At 50.6% G+C, this 21,408-nt stretch overlaps 2 protein-coding genes across 8 annotated transcripts in view; both read left to right on the forward strand.

Moving 5' to 3' along the window:
• The first annotated feature begins 607 nt into the window (after positions 1-607).
• On the forward strand, positions 608-12,844 carry LOC119940669 (vegetative cell wall protein gp1-like). The gene is made up of 4 exons (XM_038760881.1): positions 608-612; positions 2,902-3,210; positions 3,802-4,387; positions 12,824-12,844. The coding sequence occupies exons 1-4, from the start codon at positions 608-610 to the stop codon at positions 12,842-12,844; spliced, it is 921 nt and encodes a 306-aa protein (XP_038616809.1).
• The window catches only part of MYO6 (myosin VI), a 172,731-nt gene continuing 155,895 nt past the window's right edge, over positions 4,573-21,408 (forward strand). For 6 of the 7 annotated variants that reach the window (XM_038760724.1, XM_038760726.1, XM_038760728.1 and 3 more), the window contains exon 1: positions 4,573-4,650. The gene's annotated coding sequence lies outside the window, so the exon portion shown is untranslated. The remainder of the gene's footprint in view (positions 4,651-21,408) is intronic. The other variant, XM_038760725.1, reaches the window with a different exon arrangement.

Genomic DNA, 21,408 nt, shown 5'->3' on the forward strand with positions numbered 1-21,408 from the left:
AATACGATTGAATGAATGAATGAATGAAATACAGCTCAGAATTTAATAATAATAATAATAATAATGATAGCATTGATTAAGCGCTTACTATGTACAAAGCACTGTTCTAAGCGCGGGGGAGGTTACAAGGTGATCAGGTTGTCCCACGGGGGGCTCACAGTCTTAATCCCCATTTTACAGATGAGGTAGCTGAGGCTCAGAGAAGTGAAGTGACTTGCCCAAAGTCACCCAGCTGACAATTGGTGGAGCCGGGATTTGAACCCATGGCCAGCTGATGTACAAAGACAAGGTCTGAATTAGTTTATCTTCCGACGTATTAATTGAACGCTTACCGTGCGCAGGGAACTGTACTAGATGTTCAGGAAAGTACAGTAAAACAGCATTGAACTCTGCCCGTTTCTAGTCGTGAGGGGCTGAATAATGATAATAATAATGATAATGCTATTTGTTAGGCGCTTACGATGTGTCAGGCACTGTACTAAGCACCGGATTGGGTACAGATGCGGTGATAGGTTGGACACAGTCCCTCTCCTTGCAATTTCCAATCCACCGGAGTCCCTGGATTTTTTTTTTTTACAAAAATCCTGTACTTTGAAGCAAGGGCAGCATGGCGTAGTGATGATGATGATGATGATGATGATAATGGCATTTATTAAGCGCTTAAAAATGGCATCTATTAAGCGTTTACTACATGCCAAGCACTGTTCTAAGCGCTGGGGAGGTTACAAAGTGATGAGCTTGTCCCACGGGGGGCTCACAGTCTTCATCCCCATTTTACAGATGAGGTCACTGAGGCCCAGGGAAGTGACTTACCCAAAGTCACACAGCTGACAAAGCGCTTAGTACAGTGCTCGGCACACAGTAAGCGCTCAATAAATAGTGGATAGAGCACGGGCCTGGGAGTGAGAAGGATCTGGGTTCTAATACCGGCTCTGTCCCCCCGCTTCAAAGGAAGCCCTGAGGAGCAGCGTGGCTCAATGGAAAGAGCCCGGGCTTGGGAGTCAGAGGTCATGGGTTCAAATCCCGGCTCTGCCAATTGTCAGTTGTGTGACCTTGGGCAAGTCACTGATAATAATAATAATAATAATGATGGCATTTATTAAGTGCTTACTATATGCAAAGCACTGTTGTAAGCGCTGGGGAGGTTACAAGGCAGGTTGTCCCACAGGGGGCTTACAGTCTTCATCCCGGGCTTTGGAGTCAGAGGTCATGGGTTCGAATCCTGGCTCTGCCACATGTCTGCTGTGTGACCTTGGGCAAGTCACTTAACTTCTCTGAGCCTCAGTGACCTCATCTGTAAAATGGGGATTAATACTGTGAGCCCCATGTGGGACAACCTCATCACCTTGTATCCCCCAGTGCTTAGAACAGTGATTTGCACATAGTAAGCGCTTAACAAATGCCATTATTATTATTATCCCCATTTTACAGATGAGGTAACTGAGGCCCAGAGAAGTGAAGTGACTTGCCCAAAGTCACCCAGCTGACAGTTGGCAGAGCCGGGATTTGAACCCATGACCTCTGACTCCAAAGCCCGGGCTCTTTCCAGTGAGACCACGCTGCTTTACTTCTCTGTGCCTCGGTTACCTCACCTGTAAAATGGGGATTAAAACTACGAGCCCCCCATGGGACAACCTGATCACCTTGTAACCTCCCCAGCGCTTAGAACAGTGCATTGCACATAGTAAGTGCTTAATAAATGTCATTATTATTCTTATTTGGAGCCAGAGGTCATGGGTTCAAACCCTGACTCCACCAATTGTCAGCTGGGTGACTTTGGGCGAGTCGCTTCACTTCTCTGGGCCTTGGTTACCTCATCTGTAAAATGGGGATTTAAGACTGTGAGCCTGTGGGACCACCTGAACACCTTGTCACCTCCCCAGCGCTTAGAACAGCGCGTTGCACATAGTAAGCGCTTAACAAATGCCATCATTATTATCATTATCATTATTCTCTGCGCCTCAGTTCCCTCATCTGGAAAATGGGGATGAAGACTGTGAGCCCCATGTGGGCCAACCTGATCACCTTGTCACCTCCCCAGCGCTTAGAACAGTGCTTTGCACATAGTAAGCGCTTAACAAATGCCATCATTATTATCATTATTCTCTGGGCCTCAGTTCCCTCATCTGGAAAATGGGGATGAAGACTGTGAGCCCCATGTGGGACCACCTCATCACCTTGTCACCTCCCCAGAGCTTAGAACAGTGCGTTGCACATAGTAAGCGCTTAACAAATGCCATCATTATTATCATTATCATTATTCTCATTATTATTATCATTATTATTATTCTCTGCGCCTCAGTTCCCTCATCTGGAAAATGGGGATGAAGACTGTGAGCCCCATGTGGGCCAACCTGATCACCTTGTCACCTCCCCAGCGCTTAGAACAGTGCTTTGCACATAGTAAGCGCTTAACAAATGCCATCATTATTATCATTATTCTCTGGGCCTCAGTTCCCTCATCTGGAAAATGGGGATGAAGACTGTGAGCCCCATGTGGGACCACCTCATCACCTTGTCACCTCCCCAGAGCTTAGAACAGTGCGTTGCACATAGTAAGCGCTTAACAAATGCCATCATTATTATCATTATCATTATTCTCATTATTATTATCATTATTATTATTCTCTGCGCCTCAGTTCCCTCATCTGGAAAATGGGGATGAAGACTGTGAGCCCCATGTGGGACAACCTCATCACCTTGTCACCTCCCCAGCGCTTAGAACAGTGCTTTGTACGTAGTAAGCTCTTAATAAATGCCATTATTATTATTATTATTAATAATAAATGCCATAAAAACCAACAAAATACAATTATTACTATTTTTGAGGTTCCTGCAAGCCGGTTGAGGGGGAGTGAGACCCGACGCCTCAGCGCGCCGGACCACGCCCCCTCACGGCAGGCCACGCCCCCTTACGTCACGCCAAGCTCCCCGCACGTCGGGGCACGCCCATTTACGTCGGGGCACACCCCTGCCCGCCTCGCGGAGCTACGTCAGAGAGGAGTCTAACTGCGGCTGCGCGCGGGGCCGGGGGCGGGGCGGGGAACAGGAGCAGGAGCCGCCGCTGACTGCCCCCGCCCACCAGAGGCCCCGCCCCCTGCTCTCAGGCCCCGCCCCCAGGCCCCCTGAGGACCCGTCCCATTGGTCCCCCCGAGGCCCCGCCCCTAGGCCTCCCTTGGCCCCGCCCCCGGCTTCCGGAGACCCCGCCCCGTAGGTCCCCCCGAGGCCCCGCCCCTCGGCTCCCAGAGGTCCCACCCCATAGGTCCGCCCTAGGCCCCGCCTCCGCGCCCAGAGGCCCCGCCCCCGACTCTCAGAGGCCACGCCCCCACACTCATCCGGAGGCCCTGTTCCATTGGTCCATCGGAGGCCCCGCCCCCTCTGTCTCCCGGAGGCCCCTTCCCATTGGCCCTACCGGAGGCCCCACCCCTTCTCCCGGAGGCCCCATCCTATTGGCTCTCCCGAAGCCCCGCCCCCTCGGTCCCACGGAGGCCCCGCCCCCGGCTCCCGGAGGCCCCGTCCCATTGGTCCATCGGAGGCCCCCGCCCCCTCGTTCCTTCCGGGGGCCCCGCCCTCCTCTCCCAGGGCCCCGCCCCCTCTGTCTCCCGGAGGCCCCGCCCCCTTTTCCCGGGGGCCCCGTCCCATTGGTTCTCCCGGAGGCCCCTTTCCATTGGCCCTACCGGAGGCCCCCCCCCCTTCTCCCGGAGGCCCCGTCCCATTGGCCCTCCCGAAGCCCCGCCCCCTCGGTCCCACGGAGGCCCCGCCCCCGGCTCCCGGAGGCCCCGTCCCATTGGTCTATCGGAGGCCCCGCCCCCTCGTTCCTTCCGGAGGCCCCGCCCTCTTCTCCCAGGGCCCGGCCCCCTCTGTCTCCCGGAGGCCCCGCCCCTTTCTCCCGGAGGCCCCGTCCCATTGGTTCTCCCGAAGCCCCGCTCCCTCGGTCCCCCGGAGGCCCCGTCCCATCGGTCCTCTCAAAGCCGCGCCCCCTTCTCCGGGAGGCCCCGTCCCATTGGTCCTCCAGAAGCCCCTCCCCCATCAGTCCCACGGAGGCCCCGTCCGATTGGTCCTCTCAAAGCCCCGCCCCGGCTCCCGGAGGCCCCGCCCCATTGATCCTCCCGGCGGCCCCGCCCCCGGCTCCCGGAGCCCCCTTCCCATTGGTCCTCCAGAAGCCCCGCCCCCTCGCCCCCCCCCCGCCCCGGCTCCCGGGGGCCCCGTCCCATTGGTCCTCCCGGAGGCCCCGCCCCCCGCGTCCCGGAGACGCCTTCCCATTGGTCCTACCGGAGGCCCCGCCCCCCGGAGGCCCCGTCCCATCGGTCCTCTCAAAGCCGCGCCCCCTTCTCCGGGAGGCCCCGTCCCATTGGTCCTCTCAAAGCCCCGCCCCCGGCTCCCGGAGGCCCCGCCCCCTCGTACCTCCAGGAGGCCCCGCCCCCTTCTCCCGGGGGGCCCCGTCCCCTCGGTCCTCCCGGAGGCCCCGCCCCCCGGGTCCCGGAGACGCCTTCCCATTGGTCCTCCCGGAGGCCCCGCCCCCCGCGCCGCGCGGAGCAGGGCCAGGGGGCGTCTCCCCCAGTCCCTCCCTCCGTGCATCCTCCTCCGGCGGCGTAGTGAGCGCCCCACGAATACCACTGCGAACCGACGCGGGGCGGACAGACCGGCACGGTAAGGCGGCCCGGAGACCCGGGGGGCAAAGACAGACAGACAGGCAGACAGACAACTATAATTTGTTTTTTTTTATTGGTTGGTATTTATTAAGCGCTTACTACGTGCCAAGCACTGTTCTAAGCGCCGGGGAGGTGACAAGGCGATCAGGCGGTCCCACGGGGGGCTCCCAGTCTTCATCCCCATTTTACAGATGAGGTAACCGAGGCCCAGAGAAGTGAAGCGACTCGCCCAAAGTCACCCAGCTGACAATTGGCGGAGTCGGGATTTGAACCCATGACCTCTGACTCCAAATAATAATAATAATAGTGATGATGGCATTTATTAAGCGGTTACTATGTGCAACGCACTGTTCTAAGCGCTGGGGAGGTGACAAGGTGATCGGGTTGCCGCACGAGCGTGCTCAGTCTTAATCCCCATTTTACAGATGAGGGAACTGAGGCCCAGAGAAGTGAAGCGGCTTGCCCAAAGTCACCCAGCTGACAATTGGCGGAGTCAGGATTCGAACCCATGACCTCTGACTCCAAATAATAATAATAATGATGGCATTTATTAAGCGGTTACTATGTGCAACGCACTGTTCTAAGCGCTGGGGAGGTGACAGGGTGATCAGGTTGCCGCACGAGCGTGCTCAGTCTTAATCCCCATTTTACAGATGAGGGAACTGAGGCCCAGAGAAGTGAAGCGGCTTGCCCAAAGGCACCCGGCTGACAGTTGGCGGAGGTGGGATAATTATAATCATTCCTTCATTCATTCAGTCGTATTTATTGAGCGCTTACTGTGTGCAGAGCACTGTACTGAGCGCTTGGGAAGTCCAAGTTGGCAACATCTAGAGACGGGCCCGACCCAACTCACAGTCTAGATGATAATGTGCCAGCGCTTAGAACAGTGCTTGGCACGTTCATTCATTCATTCAATCATATTTATTGAGCGCTTACTGTGTGCAGAGCACTGTACTGAGCGCTTGGGAAGTCCAAGTCGGCAACATCTAGAGACGGTCCCTACCCAACTCACAGTCTAGATGATAATAATAGTAATAATGATGGCATTTATTAAGCGCTTACTATGTGCAGAGCACTGTTCTAAGCACGGTGGGGGGGGGGATACAAGGTGATCAAGTTGTCCCACGTTGGGACTCACAGTCTTAATCCCCATTTTCCAGATGAGGTAACTGAGGCTCAGAGAAGTGAAGTGACTTGCCCAAAGTCACACAGCTGACAGTCGGCGGGGCTGGGATTCGAACCCATGACCTCTGACCCCAAAGCCCGCGCTCTTTCCACTGAGCCATGCTGCTTCTCTGTGCCAGCGCTTAGAACAGTGCTTGGCACGTTCATTCATTCATTCGGTAGTATTTATTGAGCGCTTACTGTGTGCAGAGCACTGTACTAAGCGCTTGGGAAGTACAAGGTGGCAACATCTAGAGACGGTCCCTACCCAACAGTGGGCTTACAGTCTAGAAGGGAGTAAGCACTTAATAATAATAACATTTTTATTTGTTAAGCGCTTGCTATGTGCCAAGCACTGTTCTAAGCGCTGGGGAGGTGACAAGGTGATCAGTTTGTCCCACGGGAGGCTCACCGTCTTCAGCCCCATTTTACAGATGAGGGAACTGAGGCCCAGAGAAGTGAAGTGACTTGCCCAAAGTCACACAGCGGACAATTGGCGGGGTCGGGATTAGAACCCACGACCTCTGGCTCCCAAGCCCGGGCTCTTTCCGCTGAGCCACGCTGCTTCCCTAGCTTAGCAAATACCATCATTAATAATAATAATAATAATAATAATAATAATAATAATAATGTTGGTATTTGTTCATTCATTCACTCAATCGTATTTATTGAGCGCTTACTGTGTGCAGAGCACTGGACTAAACGCTTGGGAAGGACAAGTCGGCCACAGATAGAGACGGGCCCGACCCAACAATGGGCGCTTACAATGTGCCGAGCACTGTTCTAAGCCCTGGGGATAGATCCAAGGTAATCAGGTTGTCCCACGGGGGTGCTCACAGTCTTCATCCCCATTTTACAGATGAGGGAACTGAGGCCCAGAGAAGTGAAGTGACTTTTCCAAGGTCACACAGCTGACAATTGGGATTCGAACCCATGACTCCCAGGCGTGGGCTCTTTCCACTAAGCCATGCTGTAATAATAATGATGATAATAATGGTATTTGTTAAGCGCTCACTATGTGCCCGGCACTGTACTAAGCGCTGGGGCAGAGACAGATAAATCGGGTTGGACGCAGTCCCCATCCCACCTGGGACTCACAGTCTCCATCCCCATCCGACAGATGAGGAGACTGAGGCCCGGAGAAGTGAAGCGACTCGCCCAAGGCCACCCTGCAAGCAAAGCGCTTAGTCCAGTGCTCTGCACACAGTGAGCGCTCAAGAAATACAGTTGAATGAATGAATGATTGAAACGGGGGAGCCGGGATTTGAACCCAGCTCCTCCTGACTCCCAGGCTCTAACCACTGTTCATTCATTTCATTCATTCAGTCGTATTTATTGAGCGCTTACTGTGTGCAGAGCACTGTACTAAGTGCTTGGGAAGTCCAAGTTGGCAACATCATCATCAGTCGTATTTATTGAGCGCTTACTGTGTGCAGAGCACTGTACTAAGCGCTTGGGAAGTCCAAGTTGGCAACACCTAGACATGGTCCCTACCCAACAGTGGGCTCACAGTCTAGAAGGGGGAGACAGAGAACAAAACATATTAACAAAATAAAATAAATAGAATAAATATGTACAAATAAAATAAATAGAGTAATAAATACATACAAACATATAATCGTATTTCTGGAGCGCTTACTCCGTGCAGAGCACTGGACTAAATGCTTGGGAAGTAATAATAATAATAATGATGGCATTTATTAAGCGCTTACTATGTGCCAAGCACTGTTCTAAGCGCTGGGGAGGTTCCAAGGTGATCAGGTTGTCCCACGGGGGGCTCCCAGTCTTCATCCCCATTTTCCAGATGAGGGGACTGAGTCCCAGAGAAGTGAAGCGACTCGCCCAGAGTCACACAGCTGACAATTGGCGGAGCCGGGATTTGAACCCGTGACCTCTGACTCCAAAGCCCGGGCTCTTTCCACTGAGCCACGCACTGTCCTAAGCGCTGGGGAGGTTCCAAGGTGATCAGGTTGTCCCACGGGGGGCTCCCAGTCTTCATCCCCATTTTCCAGATGAGGGAACTGAGGCCCAGAGAAGTGAAGCGACTCGCCCAAAGTCACACAGCTGACAGTTGGAGGAGCCGGGATTTGAACCCATGACCTCTGACTCCAAAGCCCGGGCTCTTTCCACTGAGCCACGCACTGTCCTAAGCGCTGGGGAGGTTCCAAGGTGATCAGGTTGTCCCACGTGGGGCTCCCAGTCTTCATCCCCATTTTCCAGATGAGGGGACTGAGGCCCAGAGAAGTGAAGTGACTCGCCCAGAGTCACCCAGCTGACAACTGGAGGAGCTGGGATTTGAACCCACGACCTCCGACTCCAAAGCCCGGCCTCCTTTCCCCTGAGCCACGCCGCATTTCCGCAACAGAGGGAGACGATCCCTGCCCACAGTGGGCTTCCCGGCCGGAAGGGGGGAGTCAGTAGGCCATGCCAAGGGGCGGGATTGGGGAAAAGGGCGGGAAGAGGGGAAGGTGCGGGAGGGATGGGATAGGGAAAGGTTCTTTTCCTGCTGTGGGTGTCTTCCTGCCCTGCCCGAAACCCGGGAGGCCGGTTTGGCAACCGGAATGGGGCCGAGGGAAGCCTTCCTCACCCAACCCCTCCTCATCATCAATCGTATTTATTGAGCGCTTACTATGTGCAGAGCACTGTACTAAGCGCTTGGGAAGTCCAAATTGGCAACATATAGAGACGGTCCCCACCCAACAGTGGGCTCACAGTCTAAAAGACTCCTCTTTAATAACCCCTCTTCTCCGCTCCTCTCCGCTCTCCTCGCCTCCTTTTTATCATCATCATCAGTCGTATTTATTGAGCGCTTACTGCGTGCAGAGCACTGTACTAAGCGCTTGGGAAGTCCAAATTGGCAACATATAGAGACAGTCCCTACCCAACAGCGGGCTCACAGTCTAAAAGACTCCTCTTTAATAACCCCTCTTCTCCGCTCCTCTCCGCTCTCCTCGCCTCCTCTTTATCATCATCGTCAATGGTATTTATTGAGCGCTTACTGCGTGCAGAGCACTGTACTAAGCGCTTGGGAAGTCCAAATTGGCAACATATAGACAGTTCCTACCCAACAGTGGGCTCACAGTCTAAAAGACTCCTCTTTAATAACCCCTCTTCTCCGCTCCTCTCCGCTCTCCTCGCCTCCTCTTTATCATCATCGTCAATGGTATTTATTGAGCGCTTACTGCGTGCAGAGCACTGTACTAAGCGCTTGGGAAGTCCAAGTTGGCAACATATAGAGACAGTTCCTACCCAACAGTGGGCTCACAGTCTAAAAGACTCCTCTTTAATAACCCCTCTTCTCCGCTCCTCTCCGCTCTCCTCGCCTCCTCTTTATCATCATCGTCAATGGTATTTATTGAGCGCTTACTGCGTGCAGAGCACTGTACTAAGCGCTTGGGAAGTCCAGATTGGCAACATATAGAGAGAGTCCTTACCCAACAGCGGGCTTACAGTCTAAAAGACTCCTCTTTAATAACCATGGCATTTGTTAAGCGCTTCCTATGTGCCAAGCACTGGTGTAAGCGCTGGGGAGGATAGGAGGCGATCAGGTCTTCATCCCCACTTTCCAGACACAGAGAGGTTAAGTGACTTGCCCAGGGTCACACAGCAGACGCCACGACCTCCGACTCCCGAGCCCTCGCTCTTTCCACTGCTGCGGTCAGTCGGCCATTCAGCCGTATTTGTTGAGCGCTGGCTGTGTGCGGAGCACTGGACTAAGCGCTTGGGAAGGACAAGTCAATCAATCGATCGTATTTATTGAGCGCTTACTGTGTGCAGAGCACTGGACTAAGCGCTTGGGAAAGACAAGTCAATCAATCAGTCAGTCGTATTGATTGAGCGCTTACTGTGCAGAGCACTGGACTAAGCGCTTGGGAAGGACAAGTCAATCAATCAATCAGTCGATCGTATTGATTGAGCGCTTACTGTGTGCAGAGCACTGGACTAAGCGCTTGGGAAGGACAAAGTCAATCAATCAGTCGATCGTATTGATTGAGCGCTTACTGTGTGCAGAGCACTGGACTAAGCGCTTGGGAAGTCCAAGTTGGCAACATAGAGAGACGGTCCCGACCCAACAGTGGGCTCACAGTCTAAAAGGGGGAGACAGAGAATAAAACCAAACATACTGACAAAATAAAATAAATAGGATAGATATGTACAAGTAAAATAAATAAATTGAGTAATAAATCTGTACAAACATATATACATATATACAGGGGCTGTGGGGAAGGGAAGGAGGTAAGATGGGGGGATGGAGAGGGGGACGAGGGGGAGAGGAAGGAAGGGGCTCATCATCATCATCATCATCATCATCAATCGTATTTATTGAGCGCTTACTATGTGCAGAGCACTGGACTAAGCGCTTGGGAAGTACAAATTGGCAACATATAGAGACGGTCCCGACCCAACAGTGGGCTCACAGTCTAAAAGGGGGATACAGAGAACAAAACCAAACATACTGACAAAATAAAATAATTAGAATAGATATGTACAAGTAAAATAGAGTAATAAATGTGTACAAACGTATATACATATATACAGGTGCTGTGGGGAAGGGAAGGAGGTAAGATGGGGGGGATGGAGAGGGGGACGAGGGGGAGAGGAAGGAAGGGGCTCATCATCATCATCATCATCATCATCATCAATCGTATTTATTGAGCGCTTACTATGTGCAGAGCACTGGACTAAGCGCTTGGGAAGTACAAATTGGCAACATATAGAGACGGTCCCGACCCAACAGTGGGCTCACAGTCTAAAAGGGGGAGACAGAGAACAAAACCAAACATACTGACAAAATAAAATCAATAGAATGGATAGGTACAAGTAAAATAAATAAATAAATAGAGTAATAAATCTGTACAAACATATATACATCTATACAGGTGCTGTGGGGAAGGGAAGGCGGTAAGATGGGGATGGAGAGGGGGACGAGGGGGAGAGGAAGGAAGGGGCTCAGTCTGGGAAGGCCTCCTGGAGGAGGTGAGCTCTCAGTAGGGAGAGCTCAGTCAGCTGGAAGAGTCCAGTCCCAGTTTGGGGGGCGGGGGGGGGGGGGTGCGGTCTGGGATTAAGAATTTGGGGGGGTCCCAACAGCCCATGTGACCCCCGAAGGTGAGGAGGGTCTCCCCGTGACCCCCCGAGAAGGGGAGACATCGCAGGCCCCCCCTCACGTGACCCTCCTCTCCCGGGTCCCGCTCCTCTTTGACACTGCAACCTCCTCTCTACCATCTCTGGTGGATCGCGCTCTCCCAAGCGCTTAGTACAGTGCTCTGCACCCAGCGCTCAAGCAAACCGAGGTATTTTCTGAGCGCTTACTACAGGGCGGGGGGGGGGGGGGCGTGTCTACCGACTCTGATGGATTGGACTCTCCCAAGCGCTTGGTAATAATAATTATAGTAATAATAATAATATATAAATAATAATAATAATAATAATATAATAATATATATACTATAATATATGCGCTTTTAGACTGTGAGCCCACTGTTGGGTAGGGACTGTCTCTATGTGTTGCCAATTTGTACTTCCCAAGCGCTTAGTACAGTGCTCTGCACACAGTAAGCGCTGAATAAATACGATTGATGATGATGATATGTTGCCAACTTGTACTTCCCAAGCACTTAGTACAGTGCTCTGCACACAGTGAGAGCTCAATAAATACGATTGATTGATTGATGGTATTTGTTAAGCGCTTGCTTCGTGCAAAGCACTGTTCTAAGCGCTGGGGAGGTTACAAGGTGATCAGGTGGTCCCACGGGGAACTCACAGTCTTAATCCCCATTTTACAGATGAGGGAGCTGAGGCCCAGAGCAGTTAAGTGACTTGCCCAAAGTCACACAGCTGACAGTATTTGTTCATTGGATCGTATTTATTGAGCGCTTTCTGTGTGGAGAGCACTGGACTAAGCGCTTGGAAAGTACTGTTTGGCTACAGATAGAGACAATCCCTACCCAACACGGGCTCCCAAGTCTAGAAGGGGGAGATGGACAAGAAAACAAAACAGGTAGACAGGTGAGTTAGGTGCTTACTATGTGCCGAGCACTGTTCTGAGCGCTGGAATAATAAATGTGGTATTAAGCGCTTAACTACGTGCCAGGCACCGTACTGAGCGCCGGGGTGGATACGAGCAAAACGGGTCGGACGTCGTCCCTGTCCCACCTGGGGCTCGCGGTTTCAACCCCCATTTTCCAGGTGAGGGAACTGAGGCCCAGAGAAGCGAAGTGACTTGCCCAGGGTCACACAGCAGACAGGTGGCGGGGTCGGGATTAGAACTCAGGTCCTTCTTACTCCCAGGCTTGAGCCCTTTCCATTAGGCCACGCTTACTACAGCCTTGTTCAGCGGCGGCAGCCCCTTGCATGTGGAAAACCAGGAAAACCTCGATCCTTCCCGTCGAGGGAAATCAATCAATCAGTCAATCAATCAATCGTATTTATTGAGCGCTTACTGTGTGCAGAGCACTGTAAGAAAGGAACGTGGATGGTCCCGGTTTGTTAATTAATTTATTTTACGTGTACCTATCTATTCTATTTATTTTATTTTGTTAGTACGTTTGGTTTTGTTCTCTGTCTTCCCCTTCTAGACTGTGAGCCCACTGTTGGGTAGGGACCGTCTCTAGATGTTGCCAGCTTGTGCTTCCCAAGCGCTTAGTACAGTGCTCTGCACACAGTAAGCACTCAGTAAATACGATTGATTGATTGATTGATCTGACGACGCCAGGCCCTCCTCTTCCGACTTGACTCCCAAGCCCTGCAAAGGAGAAGACTTTAAAGGAGGCAGGGAGTTGGAAAAACCTGGGTTCGAATCCCCGCTCCGCCTCTTGTCCGCCGTGTGACCTTGAGCAAGTCACTTCGCTTCTCCGGGCCTCAGTTCCCTCATCTGGAAGATGGGGATGAAGACCGTGAGCCCCGTGGAGGACAGGGAATGAGTCCAATGGCCGGCCCGTAGTAAATGGTTAACAGATATCATTAAAAGGGTGTTTTTCCACCTATCAAATGATCTTTTGTATTTCTAGGAAACGATTTCATACTGCTAAAAGACCTCTGCTTGTGATTTTCAATCATCTAGGGGCGGTTTCTGCCCCTCTTGAGTGACTGTAAGCGCTTAGCACAGCGTTCTGCGCACAGTAAACGCTCAATAAATCCGTCTGAGCGAATGAATTCAGGGACGGACGGTTAAAACAGCGTCAGAGCTTAAACTGGCAGACCCCCGGACCAAGATTCCTTCTTTTTTTTTATGTTTCGGTGAAAAAAGACATTATCCAAAGCCTGTCGACGGGGAGTTGGAGCTGAGTTATTAGTATCAGTTTTGAAATGAGAATCTGTCTCAGAATCTCTATCTGCCCCATAAAATGCGAATCTTGTACTTGGGTTGGGAGCGTTGGGGTACAAAGGTTGGCAACTCAGCCGGGGTTTGTAAAATATGAGCGAATACAGATTAACCCAATGAAACGAACACTCCCGTCTAGTATGCACACAGTAAGCGCTCAATAAATACGATTGATTGATTGATCTAGTATCACAACTCAGCCGTGCGGACGTTTATTTATCCTCGGTGCCTTGCAAACGTTGGAAAATGGGGGGCCTTTAGCAGGAGCATCCCATTTTGTGGGGCCGGGTTTTCTAGCCGGAAGGCGTGGATTGGAAATGTGGATTTTACACACTTGGTTTTTGGCCTTTCGGGCCATCGCCTCCCTGTTTGTTGCGTTTATTCAAAAGCGTTCGAAAACAACACCAGTTCGGAAGGCCCAAACCTTTTCTTTGTGCGGTAAAGAGCCCGCACCTCTGAGTTTTAGGAGATGAACCAAAATAGTTTCCTAAAGGAATTGGGTAGGTAAAATGAACCGATTTAGTCAGACTCGCCGGATTTAAACCGACGGGAAAGAAGGCTGATCCGTGGCCTCGCATCCCGTTGTGATTTTGTCCCCTGAGCGTACGATGTCCCTCGTCTAAGCGCGGAGGGGGGGTTTCTGCCGTCTTTGAGAGGATCTCACCAAAGATCGAGGCCGCCTCTTAATTTGGTCCGTAGTATTAATTGTGTCCAGCGCAGGAACTCTGTCGGGTCAAATGCCGACTTTGGAAACAGAGTATGCGTGCTCCGTGACTTGTTTCTCCGCATGTCTAGTCCTAGCCGTGCTTGGGTTAGTTAGGAAAGCATGCCTTTTTATAGGTGATTTCATCTTTTAGTACACGGGGGTCACAATTTAGTGATTTTAAAAAATAATGTATCTGTGGAGTTGGGCATTAAATGAACTTAGATGGGGCGTAGAGCCACAGTGTTGGCTTTATGTTTGGTTTTCTTCCATTTTCATGCCCTTCCAATCAATCAATCAATCAATCAGTTGTATTTATTGAGCGCTTACTATGTGCATAGCACTGCACCGGCTTGGGCTGAGAAGGAGGGGACTCCTGGGGAAACGTGGTTTCCCTGCCCACTTCCTCCTGGCTACCACAGAGAAGACCTTGAATTTTATAATAGTAATAATAGACTGTGAGCCCACTGTTGGGTAGGGACTGTCTCTATATGTTGCCAACTTGGACTTCCCAAGCGCTTAGTACAGTGCTCTACACACAGTAAGCGCTCAATAAATACGATTGATGATGATGATAATAATAGTGTTAAGCGATGACTCGGTGCCGAGCATCGTACTAAGCCCCGGCTTGATGCAGAATAATCAGGTGCATTCCCTGTCCCACGTGGGGCTCCCGATCTAAGAGGGAGGGACAACGGGATTTGAATCCCCCGTTTTCCAGATGAAGATCCTGAGGCACAGAGAAGGCCCAAGGTCACACAGGAGGCACGGGATGGAGCTGGGAATAGGACCCAGGTCTTCGGATTCCCAGTCCTGGGCGCTCTCCACGTGGCCGTGCGCGGGATTGGGAGTCAGAGGACGTGGGTTCTAATCCCGGCCCCGCCACTTGTCTGCCGTGTGACCTTGGGTAAGTCACTTAACCTGCTAAATCTCAGTTACCTCATCTGTAAAACGGGGATTAAAAGCGTGAGCCCCACGTGGGACAACCTGATTACCCTGTATCTGCTCCAGCGCTTAGAACAGTTCTTGGCACGTAGTAAGCACTTAACGAATGCCATTATTATTATTATGCTGCTTCTCTTTCCTACTCTTTCACTATTTACTATCGGTACTTCCATTGGTGAACCCTTTCTAAAGAACAGTACTTTGGGTATCCGTAGGGAGAATCTCACTCATGCACAGTGTCCAGACGTGATCCAGCCAGGAAGAGGGCAATAAGTAGTAATAATAATCGTGATTAAGGTATTTAAGCACTTACTATGTGCCAGGCACTGTACTGAGCGCTGGGGTGGACACGGGCAAATCGCGTTGGACACAGTCCCTGTCCCCCGGGGAGCACACAGTCTCAATCCTCGTTTTACAGATGAGGTGACTGAGGTCCAGAGAAGTGAAGCGACTTGTCCAAGGTCACACAGCGGACGAGTGGCGGAGGCGGGATTAGAACCCAGGACCTTCCGACGCCCAGGCCCGGGCTCTCCCTGCTACACCGTGCTGCAGTAGTCATGGTGTCTGCCAAACACCTGTGCTAAGCACTTAGGAAAGTACTTCGGAAGCATAAGGTGCGTTTTCTTTCCACCTGGGGAGTCCACTGTAATCATCATCATCAATCGTATTTATTGAGCGCTTACTGTGTGCAGAGCACTGTACTAAGCGCTTGGGAAGTACAAATTGGCAGCATATAGAGACAGTCCCTACGCAACAGTGGGCTCACAGTCTAAAAGGGGGAGACAAAACCAAACATACTAACAAAATAAAATAAACAGAATAGATACGTACAAGTAAAATAAATAAATAAATGGGAAGACAGATTTAAAATCATTTACCAATAATCTGCGTTGGCACCCGACTGTGAAATTATTTATGCCTATACACCGAATCGCCGTAGATGGGTTAAATAATTAGGAAGCGCGGGGGGCGACTGATGACGTGGGGTATTGGGAGTTAAATCAGGGAAGGCTCGTTGGAGGAGGCGGGTTTTTCGGAAGGCTGCGGACGTGGGGAGGTCTGAAATCTGTTGGATTAGGGGAGGGAGACAATGCAATGCAAAACCTTTTAGACTGTGAGCCCACTATTGGGTAGGGACTGTCTCTATATGTTGCCAACTTGTACTTCCCAAGCGCTTAGTACAGTGCTCTGCACACAGTAAGCGCTCAATAAATACGATTGATGATGATGATGATGATGAGACATTCCTTCCACGATGGGGGAACAGAAGGGGGAGAAGATTGGAGAGTGATCTGGTCAGCAGGGAAAGCCATCCCTCTTCCTTGTGTGTCCTTCCACCTCACAAAACCGGCCCCAGTGTGGGAGCCAGAAGGTCCTGGGTTCTAATCCTGGCTCCGCCACCCGTCTGCTGCGTGACTTTGGTCGAGTCACTTCTGGCCGTTGGGGTGAAGAGGGTGGGTTTTTCCTCTTTCCCCCTCTTGACCGTGAGCTCGTTGTGGACAGGGAATGAGGCTACCAACTCGGCTGCATTGTCCTCTCCCAAGAGCTAACGATTGAAGAAAATAATTAAGAGTTTGAAGGGGGATCATGTGGATGTCTAGGACATTCAGAGTGTCTAGTTCTGGAAATGGGTTGGATAGTCCTGTTGCGGCATAATGAGCACGCGAAGCCCGAATCATTTGGAGGAAGAAATGCCATTAGCTTATCCTGCTCTCATCATGGTGCTCTCTGATTTATTTATTCATTTATTTTATTTGTACATATCTATTCTATTTATTTTCTTTTGTTAGTACGTTTGGTTCTGTTCTCTGTCTCCCCCTTTCAGACTGTGAGCCCACTGTTGGGTAGGGACTGTCTCTGTACGTTGCCAATTTGTACTTCCCAAGCGCTTAGTACAGTGCTCTGCACATAGTAAGCGCTCAATAAATACGATTGATGATGATGATGATGACGATTAGCACATCCATATCCTTAAAGGGAGGGGAACGCTTATTTCAAATGCCGTCGTCCAAATTGTGTTTTTGTTTTGTCAGCGGGATTGGACATTGTGTTTCTCACAGTGATTCCTCTTTAAGAGAATCATGTAAAAATAACCCAAAGCCATCACACAGTGTTATTGCCCGGAAAAAACACCCCTTCCTCAGCCCCACAGAACTCAGGTACATATCCCACAAGTTATTTATTTATAGTCATGTCTGTCTCCCTCTCCAGATTGTAAGCTGGGAAACATATCATCATCATCAGTCATATTTATTGAGCGCTTACTATGCGCAGAGCACTGTACTAAGCGCTTGGGAAGTACAAATTGGCAACATATAGAGACAGTCCCTACCCAACAGTGGGCTCACATATCTACCAGCTCCATTATAATGTACTCTCCCAAGTGCTTAGCATAGTGCTCTGCACACAATAAGCACTCAATAAATACCGTCGATGATGATGGCAAACACGATTGATTGAAAAATGCGATTGATGGATCGCTCTCCTCAGAGACCTCTGAATTTCTGCCAGTTCTTTCCACATCAGAGACTTCAATCAATAGTATTTTTTCATTCGTTCGTTCATTCAATCGTATTTATTGAGCGCTTACTGTGTGTAGAGCACTGTGCTATAGCATGGTTGCCTGTTTGTACTTCCCAATCACTTATTACAGTGCTATGCACACAATAAGCGCTCAATAAATACGACTGAATGAATGTATGAATATTAAGCACTTGGAAAGTACAATTCCGCAACAGGTAGAGACGATCCCTGCCCGACAACGGGCTCACAGTCTAGAAGGGGGAGATAGGCAATAAAATAAAACAGGTAGACAGGCATCAATAGCATTTTTTGTGCTCTCTATGCACTTGGGAGAGTACAGTGGAGTCAGTAGACGCGATCAAGTGGGATTCAAGGCTCTCCACCCTCTAGACTGTCAGCTCCTCGTGGGCAGGGATGTGTCTGGCAACTTGGTTGTATCGTATTCCTCCAAGCACTTAGTACAGTGCTGTGCACACAGTAAGCCCCCCAGTCAATAGTAAATAAATCCCATCTCCTAAGTAAATACTAAATAATAAATAAATCCGTCAAAGCTTTTCTCCTCAATCTTGTTATCTTCATTCCTTCCCAGCTCACCTCTTTAACGCTTAGTCCAGTGCTCTGCACACAGTAAGCGCTCAATAAATACGATTGGTTGATTGATTAACGACACCTTACTCTGGACTGACACCTTACCCCCCTCGTCCCCCTCTCCATCCCCCCATCTTACCTCCTTCCCTTCCCCACAGCACCTGTATATATGTATATGTGCTTGTACGTATTTATTACTCTATTTATTTATTTATTTATTTATTTATGTTACTTGTACATATCTATTCTATTTATTTTATTTTGTTAGCATGTTTGGTTTTGTTCTCCGTCTCCCCCTTTTAGACTGTGAGCCCACTGTTGGGTAGGGACCGTCTCTATATGTTGCCAACTTGGACTTCCCAAGCGCTTAGTCCAGTGCTCTGCACACAGTAAGCGCTCAATAAATACGATTGATTGATTGATTGATTGACTTTTCTTTCTCCATCCCATTGTGCCCACCTTTCTCCTTCCGCAAGGCTCCCTCCTTCCAGCAAACCGCCCAACCGAGTCCCTCTCCATCTTGGCAGCCCATCCTAAAAGACCGTTTCCTCCAGGAGATATTCCTCTTTGTGTCATCCCATCTGAGACCTTCAGCACTTGAACGTCCACCGCTTTAGCGATTCCCCGTTTAGTCATTTTTCAGTCACTTACATCGTCTCCCCTTTTAGCTGCGCTTCCCCTCCCGTAACCATTGAACCATCGTGTCTCTGTCTCCTCCATTAGAGCGTAAATTCTTCAAGGGCGGGCTCGTCCTTCCAACTTTATCGTTTGCCCTCCAGCTTTGAGTTTAATGGTCCACTCGGGGCGGGCGTTGAAGAAATACGGTTGTGTCGATGGTATTCAGTAATTCTAAAGTATAGGAAGTTTATCCAGGAGAGCATGTTTCCCCAATAGAAGGCAAACGGAAATCTGCTTGACTTTGGGAGGCGGTGGGATCAGAGGCAGAGGAGTGGAATGAGGGCCGAGTGGAAGGGGAAGGAGAGACGTGCCTCTATATTTGCAGAATTGCCATGTCTGTCAATCGCTCAATCAATCAGTCAATGATAATGAGAACTCCCTTGGGCGAAGCACTGTGCTGAGTGCCTGGAAGAGTGCACCAGAAATAAGAGATATTCTCCCTGTCCTCAGGGATCTTAGAATCCTTGCTCTGGCTGGAGGGATATACAGCTTTTATTTTTTTTTATGGTATTTGTAAAGCACTGTTTTAAGGACTGGGGTAGATACAGGTTAAGTCCAACGCGGTCCCTGCCCAACGTGGGGCTCACAGTCAAGGGCTATCGAATCTCCATTATGCAGTTGAGGTAACTGAGGCCCGGAGAAGTTAAATCGCTTACCCAAGGCCACACAGCAGGCGAATGTCGGTGCCAGGATCCGAATCCAGGTCCTCTGGCCCCCGGGCCTGTGCTCTATCCATTAGGCTACGGTGTTTTCCAACCGAGGCAACGAGAACGGCCAGTAACACTCGCCGTGGAGGTCCGCTGTGGTGACGGTGGTGGTGGAACCAGTGTGCCGCCATCTTGGTCACCCTCCTTTTTGGGGCGGAGATCGTATTTTCCAACTCTGCCGTAGTGACTCCTCTTGCCTTACCTCGCTATTTTCCCACTACGATCCAGCCCCTACACTCTGCTCCTCTAATGCTCCTCCTCACCGTACCTTGATCTCGTCTATCTCGCCCACATCCTGCCCCTGGCCTGGAGCGTCCTCCCGCCTCATATCCGCTAGATATTCACCCGCCCTCCTCTTCAAGGCCTTATCGAAGGTACGCCTCCTCCAAGAAGCCTTCCCTGTTAAGCCCTCCTTCCCTCTTCTCCCACCTTATCGAAGGTACGCCTCCTCCAAGAAGCCTTCCCTGTTAAGCCCTCCTTTCCTCTTCTCCCACTCCCTTCTGTGCCGCCCCGACTTGCCCCCTTTATTCACCCTGCCCTCCGCCCCACGGCACTTCTGTACGGAGAAGTGACAATTGGTGGGGTCGGCATTTGAACCCATGACCTCTGACTCCAGAGCCCGGGCTCTTTCCACTGAGCCACGCTGCTTCAGTGGTATTTATTGAGCACTGACTGCGTGCAGAGCACTGTACTGAGCGCTTGGGTGAGCATTCATTCAGTCGTATTAGGCGATAGGGAGAGTATGGACTGTGAACCCACTGTTGGGTAGGGACTGTCTCTATTTGTTGCCAACTTGTACTTCCCAAGCGCTTAGTACAGTGCTCTGCACACTAAGCGCTTAATAAATACGATTGATTGATTGATTGATTTACTTATATTAATGTCTATCTCCCCCTCTAGACTGTAAGCCTGTTGTGGGCAGGGAACGTGTCTAGCGTTATCAATCGATCAATCGTATTTATTGAGCGCTTACTGTGCGCAGAGCACTGTACTAAGCGCTTGGGAAGTACAAGTTGGCAACATCTAGAGGCGGTCCCTACCCAACAGTGGGCTCACAGTCCATACTCTCCCTATCGCCTAATACGACTGAATGAATGTGCACCCAAGCGCTTAGTACAGTGCTCTGCACACAGCAAGCGCTCAATAAATACCACTAAAGCAGCGTGGCTCAGTGGAAAGAGCCCGGGCTCTGGCGTCGGAGGTCATGGGTTCAAATCCCGACCCCACCAATTGTCAGCTGCGTGACTTTGGGCCAGTCACTTCACTTCTCTGGGCCGCAGTGACCTCATCTGGAAAACGGGGATGAAGACCGGGAGCCCCCCGTGGGACGGCCCGATCACCCCGTCGCCGCCCCAGCGCTTAGAACAGTGCTCTGCACATCGTAAGCGCTTAATAATTGCCATCATTATTATTATTATTATTATTGACCTCCCTCCAACAGGGAAGGAAACACTCGCTGTACAGAAAGCCGGCGTCTCTAGCAAAACCAAAACACCAGCGCATTCCTGGACGATGGGCTCACGCAGCGTGTTACGATAGAGCCGCGATGCCGGGTTATCCGGACAAAGAAAGGTGTTGGCCGTCAGGAACACGGGAATCTCCTGTGTCTGATTATATGCTCACTTAATATATTATTTGAAAGTAACGATGCTGAGTAATCGGCAGCAGGAAGGAGTTGGCTAAGGAATGTTGCTTGATTTTTTTTTTTTTTTAAGTATTGGGAGGCTTGAAGAAGGTCGGGCCCATTCAAGCCCAACTACGTGAAAGGGGGCCAATTTGTGTCCGATTTTCTTAAAAAAGAGACCTAAGCCACTATTTTCTGGAAGGTTGGCTCCATTCGAGCCCAACTACTTGAAAGGGGACCAATTTGCGTCCAATATTTTTTTAAAAAAGAGACCTAAGCCACTATTTTCTGGAAGGTTGGCTCCATTCGAGCCCAACTACTTGAAAGGGGGCCAATTTGTGTCCGATATTTTTTAAAAAAAGGGACCTAAGCCACTATTTTTTGTTGTGGTTCGTCCCCGGACTGTAGTCGTCTTGAACCGAACTTCTTTCAAGGTAGGTAGAGATCAAGCGGGCGAGGGACTACGTATCGACAGCCGATTTAGCGGAAAGAGCTCGGGCTTG

This window comes from Tachyglossus aculeatus, chromosome 19, assembly GCF_015852505.1.
Source record: "Tachyglossus aculeatus isolate mTacAcu1 chromosome 19, mTacAcu1.pri, whole genome shotgun sequence".
NCBI lineage: Eukaryota > Metazoa > Chordata > Mammalia > Monotremata > Tachyglossidae > Tachyglossus > Tachyglossus aculeatus.

Excerpts from the sequence above, each read along its gene's own strand:
- LOC119940669 (XM_038760881.1), top strand. Across the intron at positions 3,211-3,801 it reads GCTTCCGGAGACCCCGCCCC|GCCCCGCCCCCTCGTTCCTT; the intron begins GTAGGTCCCCCC and ends GGTCTATCGGAG. Across the intron at positions 4,388-12,823 it reads CCCGCCCCCGGCTCCCGGAG|GAAACGATTTCATACTGCTA; the intron begins GCCCCGCCCCCT and ends TTGTATTTCTAG.